This window comes from Podarcis cretensis, assembly GCF_951804945.1.
Source record: "Podarcis cretensis genome assembly, chromosome: 16".
NCBI lineage: Eukaryota > Metazoa > Chordata > Lepidosauria > Squamata > Lacertidae > Podarcis > Podarcis cretensis.
In genome coordinates, this window is record NC_137186.1 from 10,962,132 (window position 1) to 10,984,635 (window position 22,504).

General features: G+C 48.5%; 1 protein-coding gene across 2 annotated transcripts in view; it reads right to left on the bottom strand.

Moving 5' to 3' along the window:
* Positions 1–210: 210 nt before the first annotated feature.
* LOC307205583 (lysosomal acid glucosylceramidase-like) overlaps positions 211–22,504 on the bottom strand; it is a 39,115-nt gene continuing 16,821 nt past the window's right edge. Inside the window, exons 1-11 of one of the 2 annotated variants that reach the window (XM_079958176.1) lie at positions 19,465–19,537; positions 16,941–17,087; positions 14,633–14,824; positions 12,442–12,588; positions 9,407–9,540; positions 8,237–8,409; positions 6,335–6,572; positions 4,205–4,432; positions 3,505–3,668; positions 2,285–2,410; positions 211–735 (exon numbers count right to left, since the gene is read on the bottom strand). In XM_079958176.1, the coding sequence (XP_079814302.1) occupies positions 633–735; positions 2,285–2,410; positions 3,505–3,668; positions 4,205–4,432; positions 6,335–6,572; positions 8,237–8,409; positions 9,407–9,540; positions 12,442–12,588; positions 14,633–14,824; positions 16,941–17,007 (1,572 nt within the window). In that variant the 5' untranslated portion in view covers positions 17,008–17,087; positions 19,465–19,537 and the 3' untranslated portion in view covers positions 211–632. Of the gene's footprint in view, positions 736–2,284; positions 2,411–3,504; positions 3,669–4,204; positions 4,433–6,334; positions 6,573–8,236; positions 8,410–9,406; positions 9,541–12,441; positions 12,589–14,632; positions 14,825–16,940; positions 17,088–19,464; positions 19,538–22,504 lie in introns of those variants that run through there. The other variant, XM_079958177.1, reaches the window with a different exon arrangement.

The following is a 22,504-nucleotide window of genomic DNA, read 5'->3' on the forward strand; positions in this document are numbered from 1 at the left end:
ATTTTTTCCCAACACCTTAGTTTTCTGTTTATTTAGTTTAAATCCCGCCACCCGACCAAAATCTTGAATCAGTTGTAGTACTCTTTTTGTACTAGATTCTGGCTCCTGCAGGGTCAGAACTAGGTCATCTGCAAAAGCTTTAAGTTTATATTGTTTCGCTCCGACCTGAATCCCTTCCACCAACCGGTCCCCTCTAAGACGTTGTTCCCCTTTCAAATCTGGGCACCCATCCAGCGGGGCCTTCTTCATTTTATATTTCATTTCATTTCATTTCATTTCATTCAATCTGGGTGCTCTCATGCTCAGAGTGGTTCCTCTTCTTGCACTGAGCAAGAGAACGAATTTCCGGTCGTTTCCTTCAGGTCCCCCTGCAGTCTGGCTCATTTCAAATGTGCGGCAGAAACAAAAGCGTCGCCACTTAAATCTGCTTTAAGTGCAAGTTCATGAGGTAGATCCCAAACCAGGCCCGGTCAGTAGTAGATCCACCAAGTAAGGCCCACTTGGATCTGACAGTGTTACATAACAGAGAGGAAGCGAGGCAGGCCTCAAACCAGGCCTGGGTATCATTGTGCATCGTGCTGAAGAAGCTCACAGTTTTCCAAGTGTGGGGAGTGTAATCCTGAGCGCTGGGCTCACTGCCGCTTCCACAGATAAGTCTGGATGGAGTTGGCGGGGATTTCGGTCACAATCAGGCCATTCAGGTCGGAAATGGCAAAGGGGACATTGAACCCGGAGCTGAGAAGGGGGAAGGAAGCAAATTAAGAACGTGAGAGGAGGAATAAACAATACTTCGTATCAGGACTGCATGGGTTGGTGTTGAACAATGACAGGGCTTTTTAGGTGGTGGCTCCCTGTAAGTGGAATCTCCCTGGTGAGATGGGTCTCCCTCCCACTCATTATTAACATTGAGGAGGATTTTTTTAAAAACAACAGCAACACATTCCTATTCCCCCAAACATTTCATGGCTGAAATAGACTGCTTTCAGAAGCCTTGAAATTATTAGCTTAAGAGGATTTGACTGGTTTTTAAAAAATGTTTTTTACTTTTCTGCATTATCTAATCTTTTTTCTTTTCTTTTTTTTGGGCAGGGGGGAAACTGTCTCTGTTCTGCTCCTATGTTTTGTAACTTTGATTACATTTCTTCTCCCTGCATACAGATCAGAATGAATGCTCATTATATAATAAATAAACAAATAAACAAATTTTTATTTATACCCCGCCCTCCCCGGCCAGAGCCAGGCTCAGGGCAGCTAACACCAGTAAAATTACAATAAAAACATAATGGGGGGGGACCCAATTTAAAATACAGGTTAAAATACAATTTAAAATGCAGCCTCATTTTAATAGTAGCCCATAGATCAAAACCATAAGTGGAGGGAAACATAAGGGTCAGACTGAGTCCAAACCAAAGGCCAGGCGGAACAGCTCTGTCTTGCAGGCCCTGCGGAAAGATGTCAAGTCCCGCAGGGCTCTATCTTGTGACAGAGCGTTCCACCAAGTCGGGGCCAGTACTGAAAAGGCCCTGGCCCTAGTTGAGACCAATCTAACCTCCTTGAGGTTCGGGACCTCCAAAGTATCATTTGTGGACCTTAAGGTCCTCCGCGGGGCATACCAGGAGAGGCGGGCCCGTAGATACCCATAGGTAACATGTGCTGAAAAACAAGACTGCTCTAAAAGAATAAGGCTGGCCTATCTTTTAAAAAGAGGGATGCGGGTGGCGCTGTGGGTTAAACCACAGAGCCTAGGACTTGCTGATCAGAAGGTCAGTGGTTCGAATCCCCGCGACGGGGTGGGCTCCCGTTGCTCAGTCCCTGCTCCTGCCAACCTAGCAGTTCGAAAGCACCTCAAAGTGCAAGTAGATAAATAGGTACCACTCCGGCGGGAAGGTAAATGGCATTTCCGTGCGCTGCTCTGGTTCGCCAGAAGCGGGTTAGTCATGCTGGCCACATGACCCGGAAGCTGTACGCCGGCTCCCTCGGCCAATAAAGCGAGATGAGCGCTGCAACTCCAGAGTCGGTCACGACTGGACCTAATGGTCAGGGCTCCCTTTATCTTTACCTTATCTTTTTTAAAAAGGTTGGATTGACATGATATGGTCAACTGTGCTTTCTGAACAGCTCACCTATCAGGCTAGACTCCCTTGCGGTGCCGGACTGCTACACCACTGCGCCGTTTTGCTTTTTGCTTTTACCCTACTTGCTGCTGGCTGGCCATGTCTCACTCTCTCAGTTCCCTGCTTGCAAGATCTGCCCTGTGCCTTTGACCCGAGTGCCTGACACTCACCGGTTAAGAACAACGACCACGGCAGCTCCGTCGGGGCGAAGTACAGCCACATGCTCCAGGCTGCACCCAAAGCCTTTCTGCACTACGCTCAGCCCGATGCGCTGGGAGCCTTCCGGAATAAATTTGCTGCGTAGAGAGAAAGAGAGAGGAGACAGAGAATCTGATAACTGCCAGGTCTCAGCCAGGGAGTTCCTCATCAGAGGAAGACCAGGAAAGCCTGGCCTTGTGGAAAGCGCTGGGGGATTTATTATTATTATTTTAGTAATGATTTTTTAATTAAATCTTTTATTAAACCTTCCAAACCATGCAATAAATCATAATTCCAATCACATATACTGTATTGGCCAAAATATAAGCCGCATTTCCCCCCCAAAAAATCCAACCATGAAAATTTAAAGTGTGGCTTAAATTCGCGACCTTACAAATATGGCTTTTACGATATCGCTGCTGAAACAGACATACAGTAAAACGGAACAAAGAAATGATTTATTGCCAGTTTGCAAGCTTGAGACTGTTGTGCAATTAATTCTAATGTCATCCATCGCTTTCCCCATATTTTACAGTGCAGTGTTGATTTTTTATTTGCATTTACGATGTTACGAACAGGTGTTCAAGCCACTGACGGGTCCTCTCTAGCACCTGTAGGATTTTCTTCTACATTTGCCATTTGCAGGTGTGAGTGCCTGCGGAATAGCAATTTGCGATTTTAGCTATTGTTTTCCAAATACTAGATATATGGTACATGGTAAAATAAAACCACTATTTTATCCCGTGAATTAAATTTACTTTTCTTTTTCTCTAATTTTAAGGGAGTGGCTTATATTCGGGTATTGTCTTTTTCTCTCCGTCCCCCCCTTTAATTTTAAAGATGCGGCTTATTTGCGGGTGCGGCTTGTATTCGGGCCAATACGGTATCATTTAGTTGTTGTTACACATTTTCTTCTTGACTTCCTGTCGCCCCTTCCCTCATGCTTTTTTCAATATTCCCCCTTAGTAGCTGCATTAAAACACATCTATATTTATTTTCTAAGCTCCCAAAGTCCATTCTCTACATTCTTCCGTTGCTCCTATCTCAAAGCCTGCGCATGATTTCATATAAGAATGATAGTCTGATAGGTAATCCAGTAAGCGCTGAGGGATTTGAACCCAGGACCCAGGCCAGGCCTCTAACCAGTACACCACAAGGGCAGCAAACATGCCAGCAGTAGGCATTGCCTCACCTGAAGTGACCCATGTGGTAGAACATCGGCTGCTTATAGAAAATATCGTTGCCCGCATCTACGATGATGGGGCTGTCCACAAAGTTCTTGACCCAGTTGGGTCCGCCTTCCAGATCCAAGGCCAGGTTCCAGTCGATCCAGCCCGTGACGTGTTGGTTAAGGTTCTGTAAGGAGAAGCTGCTAGGTTTTAACTGCAAAGAGTCGGAAGGGTCATCTGTGGCTCCGATCTGGTGGAACGCTCTGTCACAAGAGGCTAGTGCCCTGCGGGACTTGACATCTTTCCGCAGGGCCTGCAAGACAGAGCTGTTCCACCAGGCCTTTGGCCAGGGCACAGCCTGACTCCCTCCTTTGCCAATCTTCACAGAACTCTAGCCCTATGGTTACCATCAATTTGATTTGAATTAATTTCATAATGAAATGATTTTAGAATGTGTTTTTTTTTTATTGTTGTTAGCCGCCCTGAGCCCGGCTTCAGCTGGGGAGGGCGGGATATAAATATTATTATTATTATTATTATTATTATTATTATTATTATTATCTAATCCAAACCCCTGCAATGCAGGAATCTTTTGCTCCACGCGAGGCTCGAAGTCACAACCCTGAGATCAAGAGTCTCGCGCGCTGCCAACTGGAGGGGAGAGGAGAGAAGGAGGCAGGGCAGCCAAAACCACATCCCCAGCCCAGCCATCACAGGTCCTACCGCCAAGATGTTGCGGCTGTACTGGTTCCCCCGATCCCAGGAGCCGAGGACCACGTCCCTCTCCCAAAAGTGTGACCCGGCGCAGGCTTCGGTGGAGATAATGAAGTAATCCGGGAAGAGCTGTTGGGTGATTCCTACTGTGCTGGCGATGGGGGCAATGAAGTCCAGGTACCAGTGGATGCCAATGCCGTGGACGTAACGGTGAGCCGGGCTGTCTCCGCTCAGCACCTAACAGAAGAAGAGAAGGAAGCGTCAGTTGATCATCGAGCCAGGGGGAAGAAATGCACACGGACAGAGAAAGAAAGGGAACAGCAACGTCAGGACGTCACGTCCGGCAACCCGCAGTTTTCGTTGGCACCTCTGATTACTGCCAACCTCTGTAGGGGAAGAAGGGGGGCATATTAATTCAAAAAAACAAAAAACCTGCAGGGGGGAAAATCATTTAAAAACATACAAATTATTATTATTATTATTATTATTATTATTATTATTATTATTATGCAGGGGGGAATCACATTCAAAAACATGTTCAAGTACCGTATTGGCCCAAATATAAGCCGCACCCACAAATAAGCCGCACCTTCAAAATTGAAGGGGAGAAAAGAAAAAGAAAATAATACCCAGGCTGCTTCCTGGGGGAGCTTTGCTGGCAACATAAGGTTGCGAATATAAGCCACACTTTAACTTTTCACAGTCAGAATTTTTTTTGGGGGGAGGAGAAGCACAGCTTATATTAAGGCCAATACGGTACATATCTCCCCCCCCCCTCCTTAATGTGTGGGCCCGCTCTAGCCCTGCCACTTTGTGGTAGAGGAGGACTGCTTTGCTCTACCACAAATTGGCACGGCTAGAGCAGCTAGCTTTTCTTTATCTTCCTTTCCTTGACGCGCCAGCTGCTCTAACTGTGCTGCTTTGTGGTCGAGCAAAGCTGTCCTCCTCTACCACAAGGTGGCGCTTTGGTGTGATCCACCAATGCAGGTCTACAACAAAGTGGCCCGGCTAGAGTGGCTCACACGGCAAGGAAATAAGAGGAAATAACAACAACAACAACAACAACAACAACAACAACAGTTTTATTTCTACCCCCGCCCTTCCCAGTTTAAAAACCGGGCTCAGGGTGGCTAACAGCAAATATAAAACAATGATTAAAATGCGACTTAAAAACCGACATAAAAACACAATATAAATGCAGTATCAATGTCAATAAAATTCTAAAATTCAGGGTCATTTTGGGGGGTGGGGGTGGAAACCCAGTCAGTAAACATCAAATGATCACCAGGACTAACTGGCCAAGTTGGTCCTACTAGGGCCAGCAAGGAGACCAGGGAAGAATTTAAATGTGGGGTCCCAGAAAGTGTTTCTTCATAAAAAAAGGAAAGGGAAAAGGGAACGGAGGATCAGGCTAATTCAAATTGAAGTCCAGGCGGAATAGCTCTGTGTTACAGGCCCTGCGGAAGGAGATCAAGTCCTGCTACTCTAACTGCGCCACTTTCACACCAAAACACCTCCAGTGTGCAGAAAGCAGCAGCGGCAGGGGGGGCAGGCAGGGGAGGGCATAGCTGTCAGCCATCCCTTATTTGGCAGGAAACTCCCTTATCCCAGCGCCGTGTCCCGCTGCTGTCCCTTATTGATGATGTCCCTTAAATTTCCCGGGTTTCAAAGGAAGCAGCTCCCCTCCCTCCCTCCCTCCCTCCCTGCCGGCCAGGGAGGAGGGAGGCTCCAACTGTGTTGCTTGGCTGCGTTGCTCACCCAATAAGGAGTCTAAGAATGACTGGGGGGTGGAGCTTGCATGCCTTGTGCCAATCAAATCGGCCGCGTTGCCTGGGGACTTGCCTTTGCTCAGCGCTTCCCAGCGGAGAGGTGACGGTGGTTTTCCTTGCTGCATCCCCTTTGCCGGGTTGCTGCGCTGTGGGAACCACCGCTTGAGGCTTCGTTTGGCTGCTGGCTGGGCTTTCTGCCTTTGGCTCGGAGGGGCTCAGAAGTGTGCTGGGAAAATCCCTTATTTTGCCTGCTGTTCCCTTATTTTCGAGGCTGCTGGTCCCTTATTTTCAAATCTGTAAGTTGACAGCTATGGGGGAGGGAGTTTACTGGCACCTCCTTTTTTCAAATAAAACACCGTGCGGTACTCACCACTTTGGCCCAGCTAGGCAAATGTATGCGGTTGTCATCCAGGATTATGAGGCGGATATCCTTGTAGGAGCTGTTTGCCAGGGCAGGGCCCAGATCCAGAGCAATAAAGTCCCGCTGCTGCTCAGCTGTGAAGCCCAGACACTGGAAGGGGTAGTTTTCCAGAAGCCCCGCGCTAGGTTCATTTTCCGCCGTCACCGCCCAGAAGGTCACATTCCGCTTGGCGTACTCATCCAGGAACCTGGCAGAGGGACAGGGGGGGGGAATACCTGTTGCTTTAAGCGAGACTGCCTCGAAACCTTCGATTCTAAGCAACCATACTAAGGTATAAATCTGTGGTGTGACTGCCTTTGGAATGCCGTGTTCGGTTCTGGTCGCTTCAGAAACAATACTGTGGGGTTGGAAAAGGTTCGGGGAAAAGGGTAACGGAAATGAGGAAGAAGCAATTGTTTGGGACCTTTTAGTTTGGAGAAAAGACAGAAGTTTATGCAATTTACACCTGGCATGAGGTAAGTGGGCAGGGCAAAGCTTTTCTCCCTCCTTCCTATCAGAAGAACTTGTGGACGTTCAATGAAGGTTAAAAGCTGGAAGTTTGAGGTGAGGACAGATGAAAAAAAGGACTTATTCATGCAGGGCTAATGATGGAGTTTGCTCCTACACCAGGCAGTGATCGGCCACCAACCTAGATGGCTTTAAAAGAGGATTTGACCAATTCAAGGAGAAGGCTGCAAATGGCCAGCAGCCACAATGGCTAAGATTGCTGACAGGAGGCAACAGCCAGGCTGGCCCAACTCAAAAAAACTATGTAGATGGGTAAAGGGATCCCTGACCATTAGGTCCAGTCGTGGCTGACTTTGGGGTTGCAGCACTCATCTTGCTTAACTGGCCAAGGGAGCCAACGTTTGTCCGCAGACAGTTTTTCCAGGTCATGTGGCCAGCATGACTAAGCCACTTCTGGCAAAACCAGAGCAGCACACGAAACACCGTTTACCTTCCCGCCAGAGCGGTACCTATTTATCTACTTGCACTTTGACGTGCTTTCGAACTGCTAGGTTGGCAGGAGCAGGGACCGAGCAACGGGAGCTCAACCCGTCACGGGGATTCGAACCACCAACTTTCTGATCAGCAAGTCCTAGGCTCTGTGGTTTAACCCACAGCGCCACCAGCGTCCACGTAGATGGGTAGTACGTGGCTGCTTTCTTTCTTTCTTTCTTTCTTTCTTTCTTTCTTTCTTTCTTTCTTTTTCTTTCTTTCTACCAGGCCTAGAGACTACTCTGTGTGTGTGTGTGTGTGTGTGTGTGTGTGTGTGTGTGTGTGTGTTTAAATGAAAGCTCACAGCCCCTGGCCAATGAAGGCCCTCGCACACATGCCATGGCTAGCAGCCTCTGGACTAGACAGCCAAGGGCTTTGGCTTAGCACGAGGCAGCTTCGTACGTCCATCCTCACAACAAGGTCGGTCAGGCTGAGAGACTCAGCAACTGGGCCAAACCTTCCCAGTGGGGATGTGAATCCTGGTCTCCCAGAGTCCAGCACCATGAATCCACACTCAGTGGTGGAGGAAGGGGGGGTGCAGTCTGCCCCAGGTGTCATCACAGGGGTGGGGGTGGGGGGGACAACAAAATGTATTTTAAAAAAATTGGGCTCATGAAACTTTTTAGGAGTGACGTGGTGGCTTAGGTGCCGGCAGGTTCTGCACGGCCTGAAACGGCAGCGTGGGACTTGCGTCTGTCTACCGCCTCTCCCTCAGCCACCCTACAGCTGAGGTGGAGGCAGTGGAGAGGCTCGCCCTGTCCGCATGGGCGTGGACCGCCCTGCCACGCACACCGCTGTCCACGTGCTCTCTCTCTCTCTCTCTCTCTCTCTCTCTCATCTTCAGTCCCTTCCTTCTGCTAATACCGATTTTACCTGACAAAATAGTTGGCCCACGCCTTGTGATACCGGTCTCCCGCCTGCCCTTTGAGAGACCCCTTCCCTTTCCACGCATTGCTGGTTTTCATCCAAAGCGGAGAGGACCAGGGGCTGGCCATAAGGGATAAGGGTTTCTTAGACATAGCCTTGGCACGGTGAACGAGGGGGATCTGTGGGGAGAAAGAGAACAAGGAGCCGGTGAGGAAGATTTCGGACAAAAGGAACTGAAGCTCCAGTTATTCCTTCGCGAGGTGCAACTCATTTGATTACAGCTCAAGGCCGGAAGGACGCCTCTGCATATTCTAGAGCAAATCCTTTTAAAACCATTTCTGGGGGTTGTTGCCATATCATCATCATCATCAGGTTCTACTGGTCAAACCAAATACAGGTTATAGCGAAAAACAAAGAAAGAAAGAAACGACGGGTCTCACAAACATAATATAGCTCATATGATGAAAACATTATAATCCACAAATGGCAGAAAACTTAGGGCACCAGACAGGACTCTTAGGCTTTCCTGAGTTGAGAAGCTTTTATTGCAAACTTCGCTGTGTTAAACATAACCGGTTTGTTTGAACTAGGCAGCAGGGAATTGAATTTATCGACATTGGCCGCCGTATCTGAAAAATAAAGTCCCACTGCAGATCATGCAGGGAGAGGGTGGCCCACTGGACTTCACACCCAGGGACAATAAGAGTTGAATTTCAGGAACATCTGGAAAGCCAAAGATGTTCCCCACACCTGATATAAATTAAATAAACACTGACAACTGGGAAACATTGGCCTGTGAGCGCTCCAATTGGAGAACAGCCTTTACCAAAGGTGTCATGGGCTTTGAGGATGCTCAAACTCAGGACAAAAAGGAGAAAGGTACTAAGAGGAAGGCACACTTGGCAAACCCTCACTGTGATCAACTCCCGCCCGGAAACCTATGTCCCCACTGTGGAAGGACGTGTGGACCCAGAACTGGCCTCCACAGTCACTTGCGGACTCACTGTTAAAACCGTGTTTATGGAAGACAATCTTACTCAGCTACGAGGGATCGCCAAAGAAGAATATAAATTAAGCAAGATAAACGACACAGGCCTCTGCCCACAAGGAAGGAAGGCTGCAGCCGCCACCCCCTGCCTGCCAACCCCCTGCCACCTCTGCGGCTGCCCCACTCACTTTCAGTTTGATGTCCTCGTGAACCAAGCTGAAGTTCTTCAACTCAAAGTCGTACGGCGAGTCGTCATAAGAGTAAGGGTGCACGGAGAAGTCGCAGCTTGCCATGGGCATGCGCAACAGGTTGTACTCGATTCCTGCAGGTGTGGAGGGAGAGAAGACCATCTTATACCAAGTCAGAGCACCGATCCATCGAGCTGAGTGCTGCATCAAGCTACAGGTAAAACTCAGAAAATTAGAATATCGTGGAAAAGTTCATTTATTTCAGTTATTGTTGTTGTTTAGTCGTGTCCGACTCTTCGTGACCCCCTGGACCAGAGCACGCCAGGCACTCCTGTCTTCCACTGCCTCCTGCAGTTTGGTCAAACTCATGCTGGTAGCTTCGAGAACACTGTCAAACCATCTCGTCCTCTGTCGTCCCCTTCTCCTTGTGCCCTCCGTCTTTCCCAACATCAAGGTCTTTTCCAGGGAGTCTTCTCTTCTCATGAGGTGGCCAAAGTATTGGAGCCTCAGCTTCACGATCTGCCCTTCCAGTGAGCTTTATTTCAGTAATGCAACTTAAAAGATGAAACTAATATATGAGATAGACTCATGACACGCAAAGCGAGGTCCAATACTGGTCTATTTGCAATCCTTGTTTTGCTGATTTCATTTAATATTCTAATTTTCTGAGACTGTTAATTCGGGGTTTTCATCAGGTGTACGCCATGATCATCACAATTATAACAAATAAAGGCTTGACATATCTCGCTTTGCATGTCATGAGTCCATCTCATATATTAGTTTCACCTTTTAAGTTGAATTACTGAAATAAATGAACTTTTCCACGATATTCTAATTTTCCGAGTTTCACCTGTATATTCTATCTTTATCACCAAACTCTGAATATAATTGCACATTGTATTAATTAACATTTTTTTAATATATTAGTGGCCATGTGATAATTTTAGCTTATAAAATTTAGTGTTTAATGTCTTAACTTGCATACTGAGGTACTTTTATAGCTCTGTTTAGAGTAGGTAATGTCTTGATAATATAAATGTTTTAAGTTTTTTGTATCAAGCCAGTATATTTTCTTTTAATTGTTGAATGATTCTGTGTACATTGTGGCAGCATTTGGCTATGTGCAATAAAACTGACTGACTGACTGACTGACTGACTGTGGGTCTCCTGGAAACTGCTGGACTCCAGCTCCCACCAACCCCCAGCCAGCATGGCCAATGGGCAGGGCGGATGGGAGTTGTAGTTCCGCAACATCTGGAGGAGCACAGCTTTCCTGGTCTACTCCAATCAGCAGCCACTCTTCCAGGATCTCTCTCAGCCCTTCTACCCAAGTAGAAATGTTGGGGACTCAGCCTTCTGCATGCAGAAGCCTCTGATCTCCGGGGCTGGATTAACCATTAAGCAAAACAGGCACATGCTTAGGGCATCGAGGGAAAGGGGGCACCCCGTAAATTTTCCATTAACATTAATGGCCACAGATTGCTCTGCTGAGCGTTCATTTTCTCAGCTGGAGAGTATCAAAAAATTCCAGCAGAACTACTATGCAACAATGCAGGCTGGATGCCCCTATACCATGCATAGAAGCAGATGTGTTACATAAGGATCCGATCAAAGACTTTGCAATTAGAAAAAAGCAGATTTTTAAAGAAATATAAATAAAGTGGAAGTATATAAAAAAAAACATTATTCCCCATCTTACTGTCTGTTTTGTTTTGAAAAACTAAAAAACTACAGTATTTTTCGCTCCATAAGACGCACCTAGTTTTTAGAGGAGGAAAGGGGGAAAGCCCCATTTTTGGGGGGATCCACTCACAGTTGTGCAGCTTCTTTTGCAAAGGGGGAAAGCCCTGTTTTTTTGAGGATCAGCTGAAAGTTGTGCAGCTGCTTTTGCAAAGGGGAAAAGCCTCCTTTTTTGAGGATCAGCTCAAAGTTGAGCTTACCATATTTTTCGCTCTATAAGACGCATCAGACCACAAGACACACCTAGTTTTTGGAGGAGGAAAACAAGAAAAAAAATATTCTGAATCTCAGAAGCCAGAACAGCAAGAGGGATTGCTGTGCAGTGAAAGCAGCAATCCCTCTTGCTGCTCTGGCTTCTGGGATAGCTGCGCAACCTGCATTCGCTCCATAAGACGCACACACATTTCCCCTTACTTTTTAGGAGGGAAAAAGTGAGTCTTATAGAGCAAAAAATACGGTACTTTGCAAAGGGAAAAAATCCAGTTTTTATTTCAACTCACAGTTCTGCAGCTTCTTTAGGAAAGGAAAGGAGCCATTTCTACAGTTTCCAGACAGATAATCTAATCAGCCTGTCACATGTTGCTGGGGAAACAAACAGCCTCCATCTGCAGAACATTGAACAATGGAAGCCTGGGCAAGGGGGCAGAGCTGGAAAGGGAGCCAGCGATCGACCACACATTTGCTCCATAAGACTTACTTTTTAGGAGGAAAAAGGTGCGTCTTATGGAGCGAAAAATACGCTATTCTACAATTTATTGTTGTCTATATTTTGAATTAGATATATATGGAGGGCACCAAAAGCTTTGAAGTGCTTGGGACCTCTAAAGATCATAATTCATGAGGCCAGAGGAACATTACCTGGCTGTGAAGGCCACTCCCTGCAAGGTATTTTCCACCTGGTCTAGGGGACGAGGCCCAGACTCACCAGCCCTACTGAAGAGGCTCCACATGAGGCCGGGGAAACATCGCCCGGCTATTGTTTTATTGATTGATTTACTTAATATGCTGTAAACCGCTTTGAGATTTTTATTAAAACTATAAAGCGTGAGGTTCCTAGTTCTAGGGGAATTGTTGCTGAATCTGGTTCAATTGACCACTGCCCACCATCCTGGGCTCTGCAGCCCCTCTGATCCCCCCAGCTCAGAGCCAGGAATCAGGTCTGGATCCTTAGCTGTTGATAATGTAGCCTCAGACCCAAAGACCTGGTCACTGCTGGATGGATCCAGCCCTTTCCCTGGTCTCCCCAAGTGCTGATTGCCCCAACCCACTCCAACCACCAGTCCCTGAGCCCTTACCTTCATCTGAGAAGTAGGAACGTAGCAGATTGTCCTGAGTTTCTTTTGTCAGAGAGTAGACATTTATGCCAACCGAGTCAGTGATGGAGCCCCCAAAGCCTTTGATGATTTGATACCGCTGGGCCACCTCCAGAACCAGGACCAGGGCTGAGCAGCAGAAATACAGAAGGAGAGAAGGGTGTGCTTTCAGCAGGAGTGAGACATCCACCAGGGCCTTTTCAGCGCTGGCTCCCTGGTATGCCATCATTATTACCTTTCCAGGGGAATTTAAGAACATTTGTGTTTAGCCAGGCTTATAGAATCATAGAATTGTAGATTAGGAAGGAACCCCAAAGGAAATCTAGTCCAATGCAGGAATCTCAACTAAAGCATCCATGACAGATGGCCATCTAACCTCTGCTTGAAAACCTCCAAGGGAGGAGAGTCCACCACTTTCTGAGGAAGACTGTTCCACTGTTGAACAGCTCTTACTGTAAGAAAGCTCTTCCCGATATTTAGTCAGAATCTCCTTTCTTGTAACTTGATTAGCAGACTACTTAATTTCTGACTTACTGATAGCATTCCCCCACCCCCATCTCCCGTGTGTAGATCGACTCTCGGTCTCCTCTTTTCCAGGCTAAACATACGCAGTTCCCCCAACTGTTCCTCATAAGGCTTGGTTTCCAGACCCTTGATCATCTTGGTTGCCCTCCTCTGCACATGTTCCGGATTGTCAACACCCTTCTTAAATTGTGGTGCCCAGAACGGGACACAATATTCTGGGTCAAGGACATGTTCTGGAGCAGGAGAAAACAAGCTTGCTCCATCTTCCACATGACAGTCCTTGAGATATTTGAAGATGGCTATCATGTCCTCTTTTCCAGGCTAAACATGCCCAATTCCCTCAACCGTTCTCGATAAGGCTCGGTTTCCAGGCCCTTGATCATCTTGGTTGCCCTCCTCTGCACACCTTCCAGCTTGTCAATATCCTTCTTAAATTAAGGCACCCAGAACTGGACACAGGAGTCCAGGTGTGGTCTGACCAAGGCAGAACAGAGCGGGACAATGAGTTCCCTTGACCTGGAAGGTCAAAAAACCTCGAGATCACTGGGCTAGTGTCATGGACTGGCTTTGACAGCTAACTTACATCCCAACTCTCTGATTCGCTCACACCCAGAGGACTCCAAAAAGTCACCAGCGCTTTCACGCAAAGCCGTCACTTCCCCAAAGCCTCTTGGGTCAAGGAGGGAGCCAAGCTCATTTCTCCAGAAAGGGAAGTTCCAATGAATGCTGCTTGTTCCTGTGAAACTGCAGCTGTTGTTCATAAAGCAAATATTCAAGGCTGTATGCAAAGTGGGCCAGTGTCATCTTCATGTCAATGTCATCTTAATTTGGGGGAAGACAAATCACTATACAGAGAGATTTAATAATGCAGAAAAAAAATAGGATAGAATATTTTAGATTTTCTCCTCTTTGTTGTTTATTCGTTTAGTCGTGTCCGACTCTTCGTGACCCCCTGGACCAGAGCACGCCAGGCACTCCTGTCTTCCACTGCCTCCCGCAGTTTGGTCAAACTCATGTTCGTAGCTTCGAGAACACTGTCCAACCATCTCGTCCTCTGTCATCCCCTTCTCCTTGCACCCTCCATCTTTCCCAACATCAGGGTCTTTTCCAGGGAGTCTTCTCTTCTCATGAGGTGGCCAAAGTATTGGAGCCTCAGCTTCAGGATCTGTCCTTCCAGTGAGCACTCAGGGCTGATTTCCTTCAGAATGGAGAGGTTTGATCTTCTTGCAGTCCATGGGACTCTCAAGAGTCTCCTCCAGCACCAGAATTCAAAAGCATCCATTCTTCGGAGATCAGCCTTCTTTATGGTCCAGCTCTCACTTCCATACATCACTTCCATAAACCCCTTCATGGATCACTGCCTTGCCGTGGCGAAGGGGCTTGAATAACTCAGAGAAGCTATGAGCTATGCTGTGCAGGGCCACCCAAGATGGACAGGTCATAGTGGAGAGTTTTGACCAAACATGATCCACCTGGAGCAGGAACCGGCAAGCCACTCCAGTATCCCTGCCAAGAAAACTCCATGGACAAAGACAACAGGCTTTTCCCCTCTAGATTTGTGTAATTATTTTTATGTACATTAATAGCAAAGTTTTACGTGAAGCAATAAATGAGAAAGAAAAAGAAAAAAACAAACAAAAAGGGGTACCTGGGGTGGTCGTTTTCCCCTGGAATTTCCCTTCGCTGCGCTCCATCCGGCTAGTGGACTTGCTGCTTTCGTACTTGACGAAGTAGCCGGTGGGCGGGAGGGAGACCGGGTCCTGCGTGTCGCAATAGGTGCTGTTGCAGACGCAAACCATCGAGTCCCAGCCAAAGAACTTTGGGATGCAGGGCCGGCTACCTGGATGCGATAAGGAAGAGGTCATTTGTTGGGTGGGACAGAGCAAGACCCACATCTTCACTCCGAGGCCCCCCCAGGAAAGACAGACGTGGAAGGAGAACAGGGCAGCCCTTATAAGGGGACTCAGCATGGAAAAAAACCCAAAATGATGTATCGTATTGGTCATGCTATGTGATCTGATGGTGAAATTGGGGTGACCCAATGCAAAAATTCTGAGGATGTGTTTTGTAACCATGTTTTTGCACCAACTGCAGCCCCACGAAACAGTGGATGCGTGATTTTTTTGGTGCAGACTGTAGCCATGGACATGCTATGTGATCTGATGGTGAATTTGGGGTGACCCAGTGTAAAAATCCTGAGGATCCATGGGCTTTTACCTCCCCGCTCTCAGGCAGCCTCCTTTATCGCTAGCCTCCCGTATCTCTCTCCCAATCCCTTACTGATCAGCTGCTTCCTTTCAACACTCCCTTCCCTCTTGTTTGCCTTAGTGTCTTTTCCTTAGCTGAAGCAGTTTTTTGCTCCTCCTTTTCTTCCTAATTTCTCTCCTCATTGCTTTGGTCCTGTCTCCTCTCCTTGCAAGTTTGCTGTCTTTACCTCCCCCCTCCCAGGCAGCCTCCTTTATTGCTAGCATCCCTTATCTCCCTCCTGATCGGCAAACGATCAGCGGCTTTGTTTCAACACCCATTTCCCTCTTTCAAAAAAAAAAAAAAAAAAAAAAAGCATGATCTGCTTTTTCCCCTGGGCAATTCGGCTCCAGGGACCATGCATTCGCTCCATAAGTCGCACAGGCATTTCCCCTTACTTTTTAGGAAGAAAAAAGTGTGTCTTATGAAGCGAAAAATACGGTACACACATTATACCAGGCCGCTACCCCTAAACAGTGTGACTGACCCCTGGGGCTCTGCACGCCTTTAGGAACGGCCCTGTTTACACTGCAAAATCCAATTGCAGGTCCCACTTGTTGTATACTGATGTTCCCAGTCCTCTGAAACAGTTGACCTGAAATAGTTCCTCTGCTCTGCTCCGGGCAATACAGTCCCAAAATAGTCAAGAGAATTCTATAAATATAACGACTACTAAGACTGTGGCCTTCATTAGCCAGTTTCAAAATGCCTGTCAGCAGTGTGAATCAGAAAAAGCATAACAACAACAACAACAATAATTTAGATGCTGCCCATCTGACTGGGCTTCTCAACAATTATAAAAGCACAGTAAAAAATCCATCATTAAAAAGTTCCCCATACAGGGCTGCCTTCAGGTGTCTTCTAAAAGTCAGATACTTGTTTATTTCCTTTACGTCTGACAGGAAGACGTTCCACAGGGCAGGCACAACTACCAAGAAGGCCCTCCGCCTGTATTCCTGCAGAGTATTTAATTTTAAAAAATGGCATAGTGCCCTGGAACCACAGAATCAGAGGCAAGCGAACTCTGGCCTCTGCCATTGGTGAGGAAAGGCAGAAGGAGGCCTCACAAATTCCAGAGTGGTTTCTCCATCAATGCCTCTTCCCAAAGAACTCTGGGAATTCTAGTTCTGGGAGGAGAATATGGGTGTATCCTAATAACTCTCAGCACCCTTGACAAACTACAGCTCCCATAATTCTGGGGGGGGGGGGAGAGCCAGGACTGTTTGAAGTGATAAAGTGTTTTAAATGAATGTGGCCTTAGCATCTAGCTGTTTTGAGCTGTGCATCCAGAAAACTGCTCCCAGCTGGTTCTAGGTATGCCTCATTCTGCACTTCGGACATGAGGTAATGATTCTGGGCCCATGAACAGACTAGAGCAGCCTTGCTCAACCTGTGGGTCCCCAGTTGTTGTTGAACTACAACTCCCACCACCCCTAGCTAGCAAGGCCAGAGTTCAGGGATGATGGGATTTGTAGTCCAACAACATTTGGGGACCCACAGGTTGAGAACCGCTGGACTAGAGGAATGAGCAACAGCTTTACTCTTCAGGGCCTCCGGGGCCAAAATTGTGCAGCAGCAACTGGGCTCTTGATTCAGGCTGCCAACTGACCGACTTCTCAGAACTAAGGGAATATCTCCAAATAACAAATTCTACACAAGTCCTTGTGATTTTCTCCCCAGCGCGCAAACAGCTTCACCAACATCTTACTCACCCATCACTCCAGCTGCTACGTGCAGCAAAAGCAAACCCAGAAGTCTAGCTCGGCAGAACCCCATCATGGCTCTGGAGTCCAAACGGTGTCACGGCTGGACGAGGATGGACCCGGGAGAACGACGCCCACCGCGTTGCCTCTTCGCATCTGCACACAAGGAGAAGAGACTTTTAAAACCTTTCAAAGCATTTTAGACAGTTGCCCCAAACCCAGAGTTGGTTCCAGCGAGTCTGGGCTCTCCTGCATTTGCAGCAGGGCGATGTATGGTGATAAATGCTGCAGGTGCGCCCCTTTACCCGGGGTTTTGACAACTGAGATAAATGCTCAAATGTTAGAATCAGGGATGTGTGTTTTTTAGCTGGAGCTTGCCAGAGCACAGCACTGCCACCCCTCAGCTGGGCAGCACAGCCTCTCAGCTAACAGCTGACATATGGGAAAGCTGCCCTGGTCCTTTCTGCTTGGAGCTGGAGAGACAGGGCTGGGGCATAAGGATGGAGCCTCCCCGCTCATCACCACATGCAATATCATGTATGTGCGTAGGCACCTAGAACAGAACCTCTGTGTAAAGCGGGAGTCAACTGTACTAGAACAAAGGTTCATTCGCGGGGAGTTCCAGCACATTTTCTTCTAGGAAGAAAGCACAGATTAGGGCAAATCTTGTTCTAATTTGTTTTAAACTAATTTTTAATGCATTTTTATAATTGCTGCAACTGCCCGGACACTGAGGTCCAGCACCGAGGGCCTTCTGGCAGTTCCCTCACTGCGAGAAGCCAAGTTACAGGGAACCAGGCAGAGGGCCTTCTCGGTAGTAGCAGCGCCCGGTGGAACGCCCTCCCACCAGATGTCAAAGAGAAAAAGAACTACCAAACTTTTAGAAGACATCTGAAGGCAGCCCTGTTTAGGGAAGCTTTTAATGTTTAATAGGTCATTGTATTTTAGTGTTTTGTTGGAAGCTGCCCAGAGTGGCTGGGGGGACCCAGCCAGATGAGCGGGGTATAAATAATAAATTATTATATTATTATAACTGTGTCCTTGGGGTGAAGGGTGGGTGATGAAATGGAAAGGAAACCGGCGTGACAACCAAAACAGCAGCCTGACTCGGTCTAAAGTTGCTTCCTGTTTTCTTCAGATACCAGCTTGACCTGCACCCCTTCCGAGCCAGCAGCGGGAAGGTGGGTGGCGTAGAAATGCGATCCAGCTCGCAATTCAAGGCAGCTCTTCCTAATCTGCACTTTTGAAAACTGCAGGCGAGCCGAAACATAGCCAGGGCATGCCTCTGTGAATTTCGCAATGCCGTTCTCCGGTCAGGTAACGTGTACGAAGACATTATAGACAAAGATCAAAAACTGCATATGTATTGCGTCACGGTGGCTGCTAGCGCCCTTTAGGACTAGGAGAGCGGAAGGCAGGGAGCCAACAGTAGGTGGCGCCATACGCAGCTGATTCCACTTTTGCCCCTGTGCTGGTCCCGTGGGTTTCTGTGAGGCGAGGTCCGAGTCCAGACCGAGGTCAAGGGTGTAGTATTGAGGCCGTCCGTCAAAGCTGAAGCTGGGTCCAAGGCAGGGAGTCGGGTGAGGTCAGGAGATCTGGCAGATCAGGGTGCAGGCAGGAACTGGCTACCAACAACGTTGCTCCTGCAACTTGTGACTGGGGCTGGCTGGCTTTTATCTGCCCCGAGGCATAGGGTGGCCCCGGTCCACAGGTGACTCGCCTCTCCTGGCCTGGAGGTGAGCACTCCTCCTGCGGGAACTTAGTTCCCTCCGCCTCTCTGCCCTGAGCCTCTGCAGCTCAGGAGAGGCTGGAGGGTTACCGGACCCAGAGGCAACCTCACCTTCCCCTGACGGGGCTGAGAGTGGAGCACCTGCAGGCAATGGGTCCTCCATCACCTCAGGAGCCAGAGCAGACTCAGCTGGTGCCTGCACCTGAGGATCCAGCACAGGTGAGGACCCTTCAGGCTCAAGCCCCAGCCCCAGCTCAGCAGGTTCTGGAGGCGGGGACTCCTGTGCAGGCTGGGATTCCTCAGGTTCAGCCTCCGAGTCCGATTTAAATCAAATCCACCCTGCTTCAGATGGATATTTCTGTGACTGTTATTATATCTAATTTCAATGACCTTGCTATTTCTATCTTTACCGCTTCGGGTCAATTTTTGGCGCAAAAGAATTCAACCAGTCAATATGAATTGATAACAGCAAGAACAAAAACAACTGAGTCATAATCCAGCCAAGAGAAATCTCATCTGGAAATGAAAAGTTACAGGCCCTGTTCTTATTTTTTCCACAAGAAATTAGCCTGCTCCCCCTCTTTCATCTTACTCGCCCCCACTGGCAAAAACTCATGCAGACCCCCACTTTTCCAAGCGACGCTGGGGAACCTGCGTCCCTCGAGATGTGCTGGATTCCAGCTCCCGGCCGCCAGCACAATCGACGGTCAGGGATGATGGGAGTTGTAGTCCGTCACCATCGACAGAGCGAAAAGTTCCCCATCTCTGATTGAAATCGCTGCGCCACATGGCTCTTTAACCTACCCGTCAAGCTTCGCTCTCTCTGCTTCAGATTGGCAGTTGTGCCCTCCGTGGCATTCTCCGCCGCGTGCCTACCTCCATGCCAACCCTTGGCAGTTTTATTCGCACCGCTGACTCACCCACTCTTGCCACACCCCTTCTGCGGGCAATGGACCTCCCCCTGGCTTCCCTTTCTAGGTCAAGACACGCTGTACCCATATGAAATCAAGGGGGCCGCAACACTACAGTGGCAATAAAGATAAGCTAATCAGTAGGCAGATGGTTCCACTGCTTGCCCAAGTGCTTTTTGAGAACGTTCCAAAATCAAATCTCTGCAAAGATCTCGCCTGACTTCTTGCAGGAGGTGACGATCAGTCATATTCCGGCGTCGAGGCCAGATGGCATCTGTCTACAGAGAGCCACACACTGCTCATCCCTCCTCCACACCCCTGTGAGTGTGATTATGTGATCCCTGACTGGTTGGGACATGTGTCTGGGACAGCGATGATGCAGCTGGGTCCTCCAGAAGTTGCTGGACCACAATTGCCACCCTCCCTTCCCACCAGCCCTGCAATGTGGGGCTAGCTAGCCCATTACATCTGGGGTGTATCATTTTGAGGTAAACAATAATTACTCCTACAGTACACAATATTTAGCGAGATATGCACCAACTTACCTGTTTTCTCTCCCTAAAAGCTAAACAAACACACACACTAAATAGCACCTACAGTGTCCCTCAACACCCTTCCCCAACCTGGTGCCCTCCCCTCACCCCCTCACGATTAGCCAATGGCACCAACACCATCTAGAAGGCACCGGCTTCCTCCATCCTTGCCTTAAAGGTAAAGGTACCCCTGCCCGTTCGGGCCAGTCTTGACAGACTCTAGGGTTGTGCGCTCATCTCACTCTAGAGGCCGGGAGCCAGCGCTGTCCGCAGACACTTCCGAGTCACGTGGCCAGCGTGACAAGCTGCATCTGGTGAGCCAGCACAGCACACGGAACGCCGTTTACCTTCCCGCTAGTAAGCGGTCCCTATTTATCTACTTGCACCCGGGGGTGCTTTCGAACTGCTAGGTTGGCAGGCGCTGGGACCGAGCAACGGGAGCGCACCCCGCCGCGGGGATTCGAACCACCAACCTTTCGATCGGCAAGTCCTAGGCGCTGAGGCTTTTACCCACAGCGCCACCCGCGTCCCTAATCCTTGCCTTACACCTCTGTTATGTGACCCTGATTGATTAGGACACGTGTCAAGGAGAGGGTTGAGGCCACCCAGATCATAGAATCATAGAATCATAGAGTCGGAAGAGACCACAAGGGCCATCGAGTCCAACCCCCTACCAAGCACCACACTCCTTGGCAGCAAATTCCACTGTCGAACAGCTCTTACTGCCAGGAAGTTCTTCCTAATGTTTAGGTGGAATCTTCTTTCTTGTAGTTTGGAACCATTGCTCCGTGTCCGCTTCTCTGGAGCAGCAGAAAACAACCTTTTCCCCTCCTCTATGTGACATCCTTTTATATATTTTGTTATGTACTGAAGTTCTCACCCTGGGCCAGCAGGGGGATACTGTAGATAGTTTTCACTCAGGTCCACGTCAGTTATTTTAGGCGGGAAACTCTGGGTTGTTGTTGCTACAATGTTGACAGCCGGCTGCCTATAAAAGCAGGCCGGCTGAGCTGTTTGCTGTTCAGTTCTGCCAGCATACAAATAAAGAGCTGCTCTGGAGAAATTGCTGTGTCGTCTGCTATGTTCGCCCACAACTTAACATATTTGAACATGGCTATCATATCACCAGGGACGCAGATGGCGCTGTGGGTTAAAGCCTCAGCGCCTAGGGCTTGCCGATCGAAAGGTCGGCGGTTCGAATCCCTGCGGCGGGGTGCGCTCCCGCTGCTCGGTCCCAGCGCCTGCCAACCTAGCAGTTCGAAAGCACCTCCGGGTGCAAGTAGATAAATAGGGACCGCTTACCAGCGGGAAGGTAAACGGCGTTTCCGTGTGCGGCTCTGGCTCTGGCTCTGGCCAGAGCAGCGATGTCACGCTGGCCACGTGACCCGGAAGTGTCTCCGGACAGCGCTGGCCCGTGGCCTCTTAAGTGAGATGGGCGCACAACCCCAGAGTCTGTCAAGACTGGCCCGTACGGGCAGGGGTACCTTTACCTTTACCTTTATCATATCACCCCTTAACCTCCTCTTCATCCCTGACCACTGGCCATGCTGGCTGGGGCTGATGGGAGCTAGAGTCCAGAATCTGGAAGGCCGCAGACTCCCAAACATCTGCTCTATAACTTCTCTGCTGTACATCTGCATTATCCTTTCCCTAGCATCCGACTAATCAAATGTCAACGAATATTTCAGAACAAAGCAAGCAAAAGTTAATATTGTTTTGTTTTGCCCAACCTGCTGAAGAGTCCATAACGGGGCACCACATCACCTGGAATTGGGGTTTTTCCTGCCTTCTGCCTAATAACAGCGGATCACCATTCTGCCACTAGGTCTGAAGATGGCTCACCTTCTTCCTCTGCTGTCTCTTGCACACACCCACACCCCGGATGTGTAGTGTCATAAATTGAGTGAAACATCTTGTTCACTGGAGCAACCACACAATTTGTTAAGTTATACTTTCCCATTATCTATTTATGTACTTGCGGTGTTTTTATCCTTTTTAGAGGTAAGAATCTAAGAAGAGCTCTGTTGGATGAGGCCAAAGGCCAATAACAACAACAACAACAACAACAACAGAGGAGAAGAAGAGTTTGGATTTGATATCCCGCTTTATCACTACCCTAAGGAGTCTCAAAGCGGCTAACATTCTCCTTTCCCTTCCTCCCCCACAACAAACACTCTGTGGGGTGAGTGGGGCTGAGAGACTTCAGAGAAGTGTGACTGGCCCAAGGTCACCCAGCAGCTGCATGTGGAGGAGCGGGGAAGCGAACCCAGTTCACCAGATTACGAGTCCACCGCTCTGAACCACTACATCACACTGGCTCTCCAGTAATAATAATAATTGTCAGTGAACTGACATCAGAGCGAGAGGCAGAGGCAGGGCTCCAGAGCGATGCCGGAGAGG